General features: G+C 31.4%; 3 protein-coding genes across 3 annotated transcripts in view; 1 reads left to right on the top strand and 2 right to left on the bottom strand.

Moving 5' to 3' along the window:
- Positions 1-3417, top strand: part of CAH9 (Carbonic anhydrase 9) — a 37021-nt gene extending 33604 nt beyond the window's left edge. The window contains exons 4-5 of the mRNA XM_088264685.1: positions 449-676; positions 3054-3417. Coding sequence (XP_088120811.1) covers positions 449-676; positions 3054-3275 — 450 coding nt within the window. The 3' untranslated portion in view covers positions 3276-3417. The remainder of the gene's footprint in view (positions 1-448; positions 677-3053) is intronic.
- A 2624-nt stretch (positions 3418-6041) lies between these two features.
- Positions 6042-8749, bottom strand: Vha14-1 (V-type proton ATPase subunit Vha14-1). The gene is made up of 4 exons (XM_088264687.1): positions 8621-8749; positions 8395-8476; positions 6922-7127; positions 6042-6497 (listed from the first exon to the last, which is right to left on the bottom strand). Exons 1-4 carry the CDS (start codon positions 8672-8674, stop codon positions 6465-6467), a joined length of 375 nt encoding a protein of 124 aa, XP_088120813.1. The 5' UTR covers positions 8675-8749; the 3' UTR covers positions 6042-6464.
- A 2585-nt stretch (positions 8750-11334) lies between these two features.
- Positions 11335-13563, bottom strand: LOC148306607 (MICOS complex subunit MIC13 homolog QIL1-like). The gene is made up of 3 exons (XM_088264688.1): positions 13236-13563; positions 12971-13127; positions 11335-11564 (listed from the first exon to the last, which is right to left on the bottom strand). Exons 1-3 carry the CDS (start codon positions 13241-13243, stop codon positions 11370-11372), a joined length of 360 nt encoding a protein of 119 aa, XP_088120814.1. The 5' UTR covers positions 13244-13563; the 3' UTR covers positions 11335-11369.
- Positions 13564-15273: the final 1710 nt, after the last annotated feature.

The following is a 15273-nucleotide window of genomic DNA, read 5'->3' as shown; positions in this document are numbered from 1 at the left end:
TTTTTATTGAGAAGGTAATAATGAACACATGTACATATCGCTCACTCCTTTCAATAACGTCATATATTAAAAAAACTCGATTTTTCAGGAGATCGTTTTTAATGTTTAAGAATATAATAAAATGTATAAAAAATAAATATCAAGACACTTATTGAACTTTTTACTGTACAACAAATCTTTTTAGGCAAACACAAAGATTTTTTCTCCATTTGAAAAATATTTCGGATATTTAAAAAAAGTAATTAAACAAAACCTTTTTCTTCAAAATGCAAAACACTTTCTGCCCTGTAGCGGGTAAATATTAAATAAAAAATATGCCGCTTTTGCTGGGTTATAGCCTATTTTCTGGGCATTCCGAAAACATGCTCAAATGAAAATTGACGATTTTTTTATATGACGTTGTTGAAAGGAGTGAGCAACATGTACCTACATATATCAAATCTTCCAGATTCAAGACACTGAGGCAAAAGAGTTGAATCCTTTGGTAAAGAACTTGACTCTGGTGGAGGATTACAACACTAACATGATCCTGAACACCACCTTCACCCTGGCTTCGCTGCTTCCCATCTCCACAGACAGATTCTATACGTACAAGGGATCGCTCACCACACCCCCCTGCTCTGAGGCTGTAACGTGGATATTGTTCCCAGACCTCCTACGCATTTCTGTGTTCCAGGTAAAAAATATATGATATAATAAGTAGTAGTTCTGATTGAAAGTCTGCGTAATCGGAGGGCATGTATGACTAGATGTATGGATGTGAAGTAGGCGAGGATTGTATGTCAGGAGAGAAGAGTGTGGCGTTCCATTCTTTCAACCTGCCCCTCCGGAAAACAGCGTGATGGTAGTAGTAGTAGTAGAAAATAGTAGTTCTTTCAGTGTCCACTCACAACAGAGAATGAGAACTTTCTAAATAGCTTACCACAAGCAGGAATCCAACTCCGAACCCAAGTATCCACCCTTCTTTCTGAACCTAGTTCTATAATAGAATTGCGGTCACAATATCTAAAATGATAAAGCTTAATGCATTTAAACTATGAAATTTTTTATTATTTGTTATTATTATTATTTTGTTTGTAAATAAAAATAGGACTTGACGCTGGCAGAAGCATCCTCTCACTGGGTAACTGCCAAATAAATAAATAAAAATAAAAATAAAAACAACACTACAATATAAGTATGCCTATCTTTGTAGTATATTAATCGATGGTCTTAGGACTCAAATCCGTATCCTTCTAATGGTACTGCCCATGTAAAATGTCTGGTCACGGTAATGACTAATATGGTTGCAGAGTGCCAAAAATGTGCTTTGATACCATTTCAGCCGCCATTGAAGACAGAAATGTTACAAAGATACTTTCAGTTACGTGCTCTGAACAATATTTGTTTCTGTGAATTAGTAAGCCTGTGAACGGGTGAGTATTCCTGAATGAAATTCATTCAAAATTGGGATCCAGTCACTCAATTATTGTATAAAAATGGATCATTATAATCTATAATGCATATTGAAAAAAAAAATCAAACTTATCACTTGCTCTTATAGATGGAATAAGAATTCATTTCAATAAAATTTTAACAAAAAAAAAACCCATACAAAAGTTATGCCATCGCAATAAATTATTTTATAATTGGTTGTGCATTTTGATAACAGCAAAAGCAGTCAGTATTTAGTGTACAATAAATTGATTTATTTACTACTAAAGTGGTTTGTTTCTAATCTTTTATATGAAAAATATCATTATGAAAATTGTATCGACTTATAAAAAAATGCATTTTAATAGATGAATAAATATTAAAAAATCCAAATGCTCTTTAGTAAATCACCTTTTACAATAAAAATATTAAATGACCAATAAAATATGTTCATTCAAATAAAGCCAAAGTGGCATTTAAGTGTATATTCCCATTTGCATATCAAATTAATTACTTGCCTTAAAGGTTTAGCATTTAACATTTTTATAACTAAATTAGCACAAACAAGTTATTTTACATGGACATAAATAATATTTTGTTGTACTACAAATGTTGAGATATGCTGATGTCTTTTTTATTTGGTCTTGCCACATGCTAATTATTCTATCAATCTTGTCGTATTAAGATAAGCATTGACATAAAACAGCTTCGCAAACTAGAATAAGTATTGGTATTGACATTATAAACTGTATGCGTTATACACAAATCCTCGTACTTATTGAGTTGCAGAAACCTAGACCTACAAAATAATATTATTTATTGTGCACATGAGCTTAATGTATTTGATTAACATATCACATTAAAGACACACATTTAAAATAAATGATTTATTATGACTGCAACAATATTCAATTAGGTGTAAGATTGTAATACGTTTTATGTTATTATTGAACTTATGCTGTAGAGATGATAAAAAGTGTCGGGTTGTGGTCCCGTGGTTAGTGTCGCGGAGTCTTAAGTCAGAGTTTGTCGGTTCGAACCCACTCTATCACAATTTGATACCTATGTCTAATAATGAGCTTAGGCATAATAGCTTAGACTCAAGGAAATTGAAATATTTGTGTAAATAATAATAACACAAATATTTCTCTTAAAAAAATATTTATTTTTGATGATAGTGTATTGTTATAAAATAATAAATTAAACATGCTACACTCACAACATATTAAAAATTCCTCTTAGGGTGAAGACTGACCGGAGACATTTCGTTGTAACGTAACATGTTAAGATGCGAGCATTCGTATAGTCAGTACAGCGAGCCGAGTGCTCCATCCACAGTTTTGGATGCTCGCTGCGAGCAATGTTACGATGTTACGTTACGACGAAATGCTCCGGTCAAAGCAGAAAGTAATTGGATTCATAAAATTTTCTTGGATAGTAAAATAAGTTAGTCCGGCTCCACGATTGTTTGACTGCCATTTGAGAGGTTCTATGTTTAATTCTAGATGTAATTAATATAAATGTTGTTTAATAATCTAATCAACATATTAATAAATATGATCATTATTACAGGTCTATGTACCGTGAAGAAAGCTTACTTATTCGATGGTATAAAAAACATTATTTTTAATTGTTTTCAGATGGAGAAATTCAGGCAACTGTCCGATAGCTCCGATGGTATGATTGTGGATAACTTCAGACATCTCCAGCCACTCTACAACAGGAGAGTGTTTGTACGTACAGTAGTGGGCAACTCCGCTAAGTTTATAAAGTACAACAACGTCCACTACACCAAATGGGATTGGCTGGGAGCAGACAACTTTGAGGATGATGAAGAAAATGAAATAGATGATGAGGAATAAAGAGCAAACCTATGTACATATTACGTAGATTGATATTCTGTCACTAACTGACAAAACCTACACCGCGTACCTCATAATTATATTTGAAATTCTAGAACTAAATAAGATATTATTAACTTGATTTATGTTTAATTACTAATACTAATTTTAATTATATAGTTATTAAAAAAATATATCTATGTGGTGTAGTTAATTGATTATATTAGATATTATTAAATAACAAAATATAAAAAAACATCAGACCATGTACACGTGACAAGTGACTATTGCACATCAAGCTAATATGTGTTTACGACTACTAGACCCATTAAAAGAGATATTCACATGGAGATACATATTTTTTTATTAAACGGAAGATAAATAGAATTTCCAGTAGTTGTTCACATTTTGCCCACCTCTATAATGTAGTGCTAAGATACCTGCACAGTATCCAAAACCACTGTCACAGTCAATTTGGCTACTGTGATTGATGTTCCAGGCTCGATTCCCAGGGGAGTAAAATAAATATAAGTGATTTTTCACTCTAATATTTACTTAATATCACTCTCTGCATGAGTGATTGTTGCACCTTCATATAATTAACGATCAAGATGATATGCATTGCATCTATGTAATGCAGTGCCCTATGCACTGTTGGTTGCAGAAGAGGGTTGAAATAAGAAGTTCAAATGAGGCTCATGTTTGTCACTTGTCATATATACAGGGGTTATATTACTGAATTTACTTTTCATACATGACTTTTTGTTATCAATGTTAAATTATAAAAGGTTTATAATGTAATACATGTAGATTATTAGGTATTTGTCTAACATACATATTATGTAAAAAATATTGTTTTACATAAATTTACAGAGCAACAAGCATATAACTTGCATTTAATTAAACTAAAAAACTTTTTAATAGTGATTAGAAAAAAAGATAAGAATATGAATAACATTTTAATCCAAGTTAAATTTAACACTAATGCACTCTATTAGTTTTAGGAATAATGTTCTGATTTATGAAGTAGGAATATGGGAGTAAAAATACTTAATTTCAGCTTTCTTCATTACCATAGAAATAAGAGATGTATGTATATAAAATCTAATACTTCTCTAGTCACCTAACTATCGTATCCATGAATTTAGTAACACACCATATTGCACTTTACATTAATCCAGAAGTCGGCAGACCTTCTATTGAGAAGAGCGTAACGTGAAGTAAACAGAATCTCATCATTTCCAATGACCCGCAACATACATTTTCACAGTAGCTATATATTTTAATGACAAAAAAATAAATAATATGAATATTTTTATTTAACCTTCCGGACCTAACAAGAGGATTTAATATCCTTCAAAAGCAATATTTCAGTTGATAACTTGATAATTATTTAGCCATTTAATTCATGTTTAATGTAATCTTCATAATAATACTTTTTGTAGTAAAATATTCAAAATGTGTGCTCTTCAATTGATTGTTTTGATAAATATTCCCACTATCTACAGTCAACTTGATTGATACGTAATCCAAACAATACATGTATATTTAATTTATTATTAGATTTTACATGTATGTCATTTTAAGATTTTCATTTGTTAATTTATAATTTCGTAACTTATTTTTATCCCGTAATGTATTTTATTTCATTGTGTATAAAACTTTTCTTAGTCCGTGTAGCAAAGTTGAAGATTAAATTGAAAAATCGCAAGCGTCTATCAAATAAGCCGGATGCGGCCGCCAGCCTTGGTCTTGCCGACCCATATACTAATCAATAATTTTATGCAAATTCAGGAGTTCTTATGTGCCATTTTGATTTAGTATTGAAAATTTAAAAAAATAAGTTATAATGATAACTGTATTTATCATAATAATTGAATGATAAATGCAAATGTTTAATGAATTGTCTAGAAAATATAAGAAAGTTGATATTTATTAATATGCATAAGTAAAAATAATATTTTGCTGCAAAAGTCTCAGTACTATTTATTATATGAATCATGGAGCATTTGCTGCATTCGTGACGAACTATGTACTCCCAGCCACTCATAATTTTACAAGTTTTGCTCTAAACTTTTATATTGAAACAATTAGAATCATAACTGTTTATTATGCTTTAAATGATTAGAAACATTAAAATGCTATCCCGACATAGTGAATAGAGAGGTTTTTGGCTTTTTTATCATCACCCCTAAATAAATAACATATTATTATCAATGTTAAGCAAATTAAAAAATTATGGAAATTGAATAATACAAAGTTTATTATTTTTGCAACCAATCACTTAAAATCAAATATATTTAATTTAACATTACAATATAAGGCAAATATTGACACAAAATTTTACAAATATGAGATATAAGTAAAATACTCAAGCTACTTAGTACTTACGCATATGAATTAATTCATAAAAAAACGATACGAACTAATCATAATGCATATTCAAGGATCTAGTGGAACTGTTAAATATGATACTTATATACGTAGTTTCAAATATTCTATTTTGCGGAAACCAAATCCATACTCAAGTAAAATGGCTGAAAACTGTTTTTTTTTGTTTGAATGAAATTCTATAGATATTTATATCCAAAAATTATTAGGTTACTTGTCCATTTAACTTTTTTCTAATAACAAGAAATTAATTCTGGTAATATTTGTATATTTCTATTGTGTAGAATACGAAAAAATAATTAACAATATCATATTCATAATTTGTGTCTTGTAGTATCTATGAAATTAAAATAAGGGTGTGTTTTTAAATAAGGTTGGTAATAAAACTCTTTCAAAAAAAGTTATCCATTTTTATTAACAATGCCTAAACTCTATACAAATGACAAACAGCCATTAATAAAAGTCCCATAACACGTTAATTATATTGTTATTGTTCCTTGTAGGAAAATGAACCAGGAATTATTCATAATTCAACAAAATTACTTAGATAAATAAGAAAAGGACTCTTATAGTCAACTGCAACATTTAAGCATTACATTTTAAGCAAAAGGGATGTAGGTATATATTTGAGATATAAGTTTATTCCCTTAATTTGGAATGATCAATATAAAGTTAACATTGATTCTGTATACATAAGTTATAATTATAAACTGCAATGAAATAATTAAACTACAATATATTATATGTACACAACAAATTTAATACTGCACACATACAACAGTACAATATAAATAATTTTTGTCTGGAATATATATCTGATTAGCGAACGAGGTCTTCGGGATTGAACATACCCTGAAAAAAAAACAAAATTTTGTTAAAAACAAGAAATATTCAATAAACAAATAAAATGGTCAGGTACTAGGAATTATGTGCATGTGCTTATAAGAATTGACAACGAGTCCATCTTATTTTGAATAAAATCGATGCTTTGTCTCAAGTTGAGACACCTATAAAATATTAACACATTTTTTGCGGGAAACGCTTAAAAGCGTATTTTACATACTGTTGGTAGAGAGCGGGAGATGCTGTTAAGCTTTCTATTTGATTACTTTTGGTAGGGCGCGAGAGACACCACAAAACATTGTACATATCGGAATTGGGTTTCCGGTTACTTGTGATTAGTATACTGAGGGCCGGGCGGCAGACTATCTGAGTACAATTAGGGTCGGGGTTGATGAAAAAACCGCCCGACAACAATGTGTTTAAAAAATATTACCCTTGCACGGCGCAGAATGGAGTCCTTGCTGGCATCATACGGGTGATCCTTGGAGGGGATCTCGAGGATAGATGGGACGGGTTGTGTGTGACCATCGATAACATGACGAATAAGCTCCGCTACGTTTTGGTTGATGAGAATAATGTCAATGTCATCCCTCTTCAAGAAACGCTTGAAACAATCTTCAATTTCACTGACTGCAGTATCTAGGAGAACAATAATAATTGATTGATGAATTCAGTCCAAATTTTTAAAAAAAATAGCAAAAATAATAACTTGATTTTTTATCACTTGAAATTATCCAACTCATTTGTTACTAGCAAAACCCTGTCTTTATATAATGTTCATTTAATTTTAATTAAATGCCTGAAAAAAGTACAGTTTATATAAAACCGCAGCCCAAATAAATGATAAAATGCTAATTTTCTCCTTCCGACTCCTGTCAGCACCCAAGTAGCGCATAGGGATTCGCATCGGAACAATATGGTATTAACTCTATCCTTGATCATATGAATCCAGGGTTATTATTCCTGCACTACAGAATTTGGGATATAGGAGAATTTATTTCATAATAATAGATATTAGACTTTATGAAACTTGATTTCCTACGTAACAAATTATAGTCTTCCAAATAATAATACATGCCAATTCATAATTACAACCAAATAATTTTATATATAGGGTGAATTATTTTGACTTTTCAAAAAAATTCTTAGTGCCAAAATTTAAATTAATCGTGGTATCTTTATTATCATTATAAAGAGCAGTTTTTGGCATTTACTTTTTAAGATATTATCTTTCAAATGTTGGCCATGTCTGTGTTTTAGAACAGCCATTCTAAAGGCTTAATTTTCGATGACGCGTTCAAGCATTTCATTCAGTATGGTGTGAATGATGCGAGTAATGTTGGCTTCCAATGCCTTAATTAAAGCTGGCTTATCCGCAAAGTCTTTAGACATTACATATCGCCAAAGAAAAAAGTCTAGAGGTGTGATATCACATGATCTAGGCAGCCAATTCACCTTCTCACCGAACCGATCTCTAATAGAGCTATTATTTCACGCGCTGTATGGCAAGTAGTGCCGTTCTGGTTTAACCAATTATCGTAAGATCTTGGTCTTCAATTTCAGGGAGCAAATAGTCTGCTATCACGGCGTGATAGCAGACTATTCACAGAACCATTCACAGCAATGTTGTTGCCAGAGTCGCTTTTGAAGAAAAACAGACGGATGATTCCACCGGCCCATAAACCACACGAAACAGTAGTTTTTTGTAGATGAAATGGAAGTTCTCGAGTCTCTTTGTTTTACTTATCATCCCAAATGCGGCAATTTTGCATATTGAAGTAGTCATTGAGTCAGAAATGAGCCTCATCGATGAACAAAATTTTGGTCGAACACAGCGGATCTTCAAATTGAACAATTTGTAAACCTTGTTGCGGAGTAAACGATAATAAGTTTGACATTATCTTACTTTTATCAACTACCATGAAATTTGGATGTCTGTTTTTATTAATCTCGCCAACTCCACCCAGCAAAAAGCCGACGCATGTATCCTAAAATAAAACACAGATATTTTAATATTATAACAATTAATTACGAATACATTGGTAAAATTTAAACAAGAAAATGTTTACATTTAAACATCCCAATATTAAATCAGTGAATAAGAAATAAATAATTCATTTAGGTATACGTACCTCATCACCAATAACACTTATCAATTTTCCTTTTACAGCGGAATGGAGGGCCATTTTTATTTGGATTTTAAGGAGTGTTCCAAAATATTAAAACAGACGGAACTGTCACGAGCAAACCAAATGTCACCTGACGCCGTGGTTTTAGAAAATGAAATTGTATAATTACAACATTGTGATGGTACTGTAATGGCAACATTTAAAATTTATTTCCGGCAAAAAAAACTTTAGAGACTCTTACAAAATAATATATATATATATATATTTAATAGGCGTAATTAAGATATTTTTTAATATTCCGAAAAGAAAGCAAACATTAAAATTGTTGATATTTCAGAAAACAAATCAAGGAACTTAGGCACCTACTTACGTGACTTTACGGCGTCACTGTAGATAGAAATTTAATGTGCTTCTAAATGGTATTCAAAAATCAATACATTCTTCAGCCGCCTAGTTTGAAAACCTAGTCCTAGTAATGGAGAAATTTTATATTGATTTTTTCACTAACTGGTTTCCCCTTTATGAATTGGCATGACTTCTGTCAATTGCATGTCAAAAACTTACTAGTCCCACATTTTTTCTAAATTATAATGCCAAATAATCAACAATTTCTAATATGTTGTAAAAATAAAAACTGCGCAAAAACAAAGATACTATTATGTTGTCTGTGTTCCCGAATAATTTAGCAAAAACACTATGCAGGTTTAGTTACTGGACAGACACTTTAGTATTCCATCCAGAATAAAATCTGAAAACTTTATAAGGTTTTTGTAGAGTTGGCAATGGTACCACTATTGTCATTGGTAATACAAAAACTATTTTGACCATGCGAAATTCTACATACATGTAAATTATTCCCATTTTTTACTGTCATTTCTAAATAGACATGCTATGCTGATGTATAAAAAAATACAGTTTGTTAAATGGAACTACGAAGTTGTGGGAAAGGGCCTTTATTTGAACAAATCGAGGTCAGTATTGGGAATAGAACATACATTTGATGAACTCTTTGAGAAAATTTATTTTCAAAGAGATTTTGGCAATTTCGTCGTAATTTATTTGGTGAAACAGAACAATTTTATTAAGTTCAATCCAGTTGAGTCATCCTCTCATTACCTAATCTTGCTGCATTTATTTATTTTTAAGACTACTCTCATTACCCTGTTTTGCATCCTTATGTTCATATGAAAACTATTAGGTTGAAGCATAAGTAATGTCATATGTTTTCAAGAAAACAAAAATGATTTTTTTCGCAATATACTTTACTAATTTACTTAAATACATAATTTTTAATTATTTTAAATGAGTTTCCTCCATCTTTCTGTCAACTTTTACTTTACTAATTTACTTAAATACATAATTTTAAATTATTTTAGATGAGTTTCCTCCATCTTTCTGTCAACTTTTTAATCCCATTTGATTAGAAACTTTCGAGTTTCAACGCAAAGAACATGTCTAGTGCCGTTTTCACCTCCTCCATTGTTTTAAATATTTTTCTATTTAAATAATTTTGTAAAGATAAAAAAGGTGAAAATCAGAAGGAGATAAATCAGGAGAGTGAGGCTTTAAAACATCCCAATTTAGCTCCTTTAATTTATGTTGTGTTATCATCGCAGAATGTGGCTGCGCGTTGTCATAGTAAAAGACGACACCCTTGCGATTGATAAGTTTGGGTCGTTTTATTACGAGTGCCTAGTCATCGAATCAATCGAATGCCTATCAACCTAATAATTATGGCTTTATAAATTATTTTTGCTGTTATGAGTAAAAGGTAAATATCAAATAATTTTTTTTATTAAATTTATAAACATGAAATGATAATGTCTATGAGATTTTAACATTCTTAAATCAAAGTCGTTATATTTAGTGCACTTCTCAGACTTCAAATTACACATTAATTATAAGCTGGTTATCGGGCGAGCTGCGTTGCAGTCCTGTGGTGAGTGTTGCGGACTCTGAATCAGAGACTCTAGGCTCATTCCCACTTTGCAACAACTTGATTCCTATTTCCAAACACAAGCCAGTAAGGCTTACCTGAAGTAACATTGAATCGAAATGTTTGTGTATATCAAAGGAATACAAATATTTCCTTTACTATTAATGTCACTTTATTATTCTGGTAAGTGCAATTAACATTTATACAAAAATTAATGAAGTGTTCACCTCCGTGGTGTAATGGTTAGTTAGCATGCTTAGCTACCGTGCTGGAGGTCCCGGGTTCGATTCCCAGGGGGGGTGAAAATAAATGTTAGTGATTTTACATTCTAATATTTATTTAATATTACCCTGGACTGGTCCCCGAAGCGCAGGAGTGATCACCACGCCTTCATGCAAGTAGCGATCAATATAACACTGCATCAATGCGATGGAGTGCCCTGTGCACCATTGGGTGCGGATAAGGGTTATTCTAATGAAGTGGAGCGGGGAACAGTGTTTGTAAACATTCTATAACTCTCATCCGCACTCAATAGTGCAAAGGGCACTGCATCATATAGAAGTAGTGTTTGACCCTCTTGGGAATCAAACCCGGAACCTCCAGCACCGTAGTCTAGCGCGCTAACCACTACACTATGGAGGCGGATGATTATATGCATTATTTCTGGAAGAAATCAAAACTATGCAAAACTATAATATTACAATAATGACAGCAGAGCACCAAATACTGTGCAGAATTTTATTTTTGGTACAGTACAATAGAGGAAAATGAATACAAATTATTTTCTATTAATTTAATTGTATAATTTTTATTTATTTAATTCCCATCATTTTCTACTTTTGCAACAGTGGGCGGATTTGCAAATGATTCAATAGATTCAGCAGCAGACTTGCACCATTTTTTAACATATATAGGAGAATCCACAATAAAGGCAAAAGTATTCTTCACTCCAGAATTCCAGTATACTCTTCCTATTTGTGAAATGTCATCCGGATTTGGGAGCGAAGGAAGCTGGAATAGAAATATAATAACTCTATGTTAACTGTTTAATTAAGTTAATTTTACCCATATTTTTTGGATTAATTTGTGTATTATTTCCTCCTCCTGATGTTTCAGTCACCACTAAAGGTGCGCTATCGTACTTATTACATATTTCAAATGAATAATATTTTTTTTATGGGAATTGAATTTACTATTTACCTTACCTATTAGGGTGGTGCTGACCGGAGCAATTTTGTCGTAACGTAACACATTACGATACGAGCATACAGGCAGTCTGTACAGCGAGCCGAGTGCTCCATCCATAGTTTTAGATGCTCGCTGACGCTCAAAGTGAGCGATGTTACTACGTTACTTTACGACGTAATGCTACAGTCAGTCACCACCCTTATGTATAAGGTTTATAGATCATTTAGTGGAATTTTGTTTCTTCTAACTAATTCAATATGTTTTTGTTTAAATCTGTGTTGGGAACAGAAGGGATAATACATTATGATTGACATGAAGATTCTGATGCGGTATGAATAATCATTGCCACATTTATAGCTACTGTATCAATGTATAAAGGCAAGGCAAGTTGATTCGAGTATTTCTTTCCTTTACTAAGATATCTATTAAACCAAAAGCTGTATCATTTGAATGATTAAACAAAAATGTAAATGGCTTTATCCCGAAATGACAATTTTCGACTTACAACTTGATGTCTCATATTAGTGTGATGGTGTCTGGAACATCAGGAGAAGGATTAACTCAAAAATATGTTTTCCATAAGTAACATGAGATTATTCAGAAAGCATTATATGGATGTATGTTCATACATACCTTTTTCAGTTAGTAATTAATTTATAATTGTTCTTAAGGATTAACCTTGACTGTTTACTGGTTATGAAAGCAGTTGTTCTTTGTACAGTTGCTAATATTGACAGAAATACGTTGTCAATAAATTGTCGTCATATAAATTATTTCATAGTCATTTTAACAAAGTTTATAGAGACTTTAGTAAGCTACAACAGTTACAGTTTAATACTGCGATATTAGTTTTTCACTTTTGATAGTCCTGGTCAACAGATATTACAGTCATGCATTTAATAGTTCATTCGCCGTTGATTCAGTGGGACAAATAAGAGTTCTGTTAACAAAAAAAGTGTTTTGCGAATTTGTGGAGTACTTGAGAAACCACAATAAAAATGGATATTTTTAATAAGTGATACAAGCAGGTGATTATGAATTTGTGGCATCACAAATTCCCTTCTTATGAACCTTTTGTCAATTGCGTCCAACTTCGACCTATCTGATGGCGGTAGAGCCCATTTCACATTTCTACCGTAAGATGTATTGATAGAAAACAGTGTATTTTACTTCAGGGAGCATTATAATTTATCAATTGATATTCAATTTAATAACAATATCTATCATACCTCAAAGGGGAGTTGTGCAGATGCCTCTTTAATATAAGGACAAGCATGAGATTTAATTGTACTGTAAAGTTCTGCAGTTGTTTCACTATCTCTCCAAACACCTTGTTCTGCAGTATAATAAACGGCTCCCGCTGCAAGGCCTCCTTTAATTGCAAATCTATAATCATTCCAATTAAATGTCAAATCAAAATTCGACGACAGATAGAAGAATAATAGCAATCATAACAAGCAATAATAATTACGTAAAAACAAAATAATTTCTTACCGAATCATTTTGAAACTTCAGCCCAAATTGGATATCAGTAGTATATATCACATATATATTTTTAGAAGTTTTCAAATCAACAGCAACGTTAGAACATTTCCGTTTTTCAAGAATAAGTAAAAACAAAACGCGAAAATATTATGTAATTACTGTTGGTAACACTGAACTGACAGTTCAAATCAATGTGCTTAAATTTGGCAACGTCGTCCATCACAAAATATCACTGATATATTAAAAAATAAAGCAATCGTATTCTTCTTCCAGATGGTGAGTATATTAATTGACGACATTCCTCTCTGACTCTTCCAAATATCAGAGAGGGTAAAGTAGATATCACAATTGATTTTTTTCTCCATAAAATGGAAATAAAAAAATATTTCCGTATTTTCATACAATATATATATATATATATATATATATATATATATATATATATATATATATATATATATATATATATATATATATATATATATATATATATATATATATATATATATATATATATATATATATATATATATAAATATATATATATAATATATATATATATATATATATATATATATATATATACAGTATCTACTCAATGAATTAGGGCCACGCAGAATTTCGCGCAATTTCTCAATTCAAACAGGAATAACTCAGAGAAAACCTTGAATAAAACAACATTGAATTTTATTTACACATGAACACTTTATTACGCTTAAATTATGCATATATTTTCATATAAATATAGTTAGTATTTAGTATTTCCACCTTTGGCAGAAATAACTGCCTCAATTCTTTTTGGCATACTTAAAATGCACTGTTTTATCATGTTTTTTATTTCTTCGTCTTCTGACCAAATTTTTTGAACATTTTTTTTAGACAGTCTACTGTCGGATTTGGAAATGAGTATACCTTATTTTTTAACATGCTCCATACGTTTTCTATAGGATTAAGGTCCGGAGAATTTCCAGGCCAGGGGAGCAAAGGCAGATTTTTGTTAGACAAAAATTTTATTATTGATTTAGCCCGGTGGCAAGGTGCCCCATCCTGCATGAAGGTGTATGGACCTTCTATTGGGTCGAGTGTATGGTAGAAGGGCAATAAAATTCGTTCGAGGACCTGCTTATAGGAATTTTGGTTCATTGTTCCTTCCACGAAAAACAACGGTCCAGGTAAATTGTTAATAATACATGACCATATCATTGTTGCCGGGGGTTGTTTGATAACTTTTACCACACAGGCCTCATTGTAACGTTCCATTGATGTTCTCCTGACGAATTGACGGCTCTCTGTCACGGCTTCTAACCGGCACTCATCACTAAAGATGACCTGAAAAATAATGAAAATTTAAGTTTAATTCAAATATATAAGTTTATTTACTAAAATGATATGTTGAAAATTCAATTTAAATAAATACCTTTTTCCAATCATCAACCGAGTAATTTCGATGTAGCCTGGCCCATTTTAATCGATCCGCTTTCATTCGTGGTGTCAATTTTGGTACTTTTACAGGGCGCCTGCATTTCAGATTTACTTCGTAAAGACGTCGCCTCAGTGTTGATACCGATATATTTATACCCTCTTCTTCCAATTTTATTTTTAATGTTTTTGCTGATGCACTACGGTTTTCTAAGGCACTTTGAACGATTTTTCAATCAGTCCTCGGTGTTGTTTTTCTAATCCTACGACAGTTCTTTCGCCGATTGCTGGTGGCGGGTGACTGATTTTTTATTGATTTTGAAATTATGTCCACTGTTTGACGAGAAACGTTTTCTTTTTTTGAAATTTCTCTATTAGATAGTATTCCTAATTTCAGTAGCACTATAACACTAGACTTTTTTTCCTCAGAAATGTCTTTACTTTTTCCCATTTTGTCCTTTTCAAAAAAAAACACTTGTGTTTACAAAAAAATTTTATACTTTATGAACTAAAATTAAAAATTAAGTTTTTTTCACAAGACACGATAACTATATAACCTCTCTGAACAAAACAACAACCAGAACTCAAGAAACTTCACTAATAAATGAGATAGGACTATTATTTTAAC

The sequence above is a fragment of the Brachycentrus maculatus genome, unplaced genomic scaffold (assembly GCF_059751285.1).
Source record: "Brachycentrus maculatus isolate JH-2025_06_01 unplaced genomic scaffold, ASM5975128v1 h1tg000235l, whole genome shotgun sequence".
Taxonomy (NCBI): Eukaryota; Metazoa; Arthropoda; class Insecta; order Trichoptera; family Brachycentridae; genus Brachycentrus; species Brachycentrus maculatus.
Note: the sequence above shows the minus strand (reverse complement) of the source record. Positions and strands in the feature narration are given on the sequence as shown.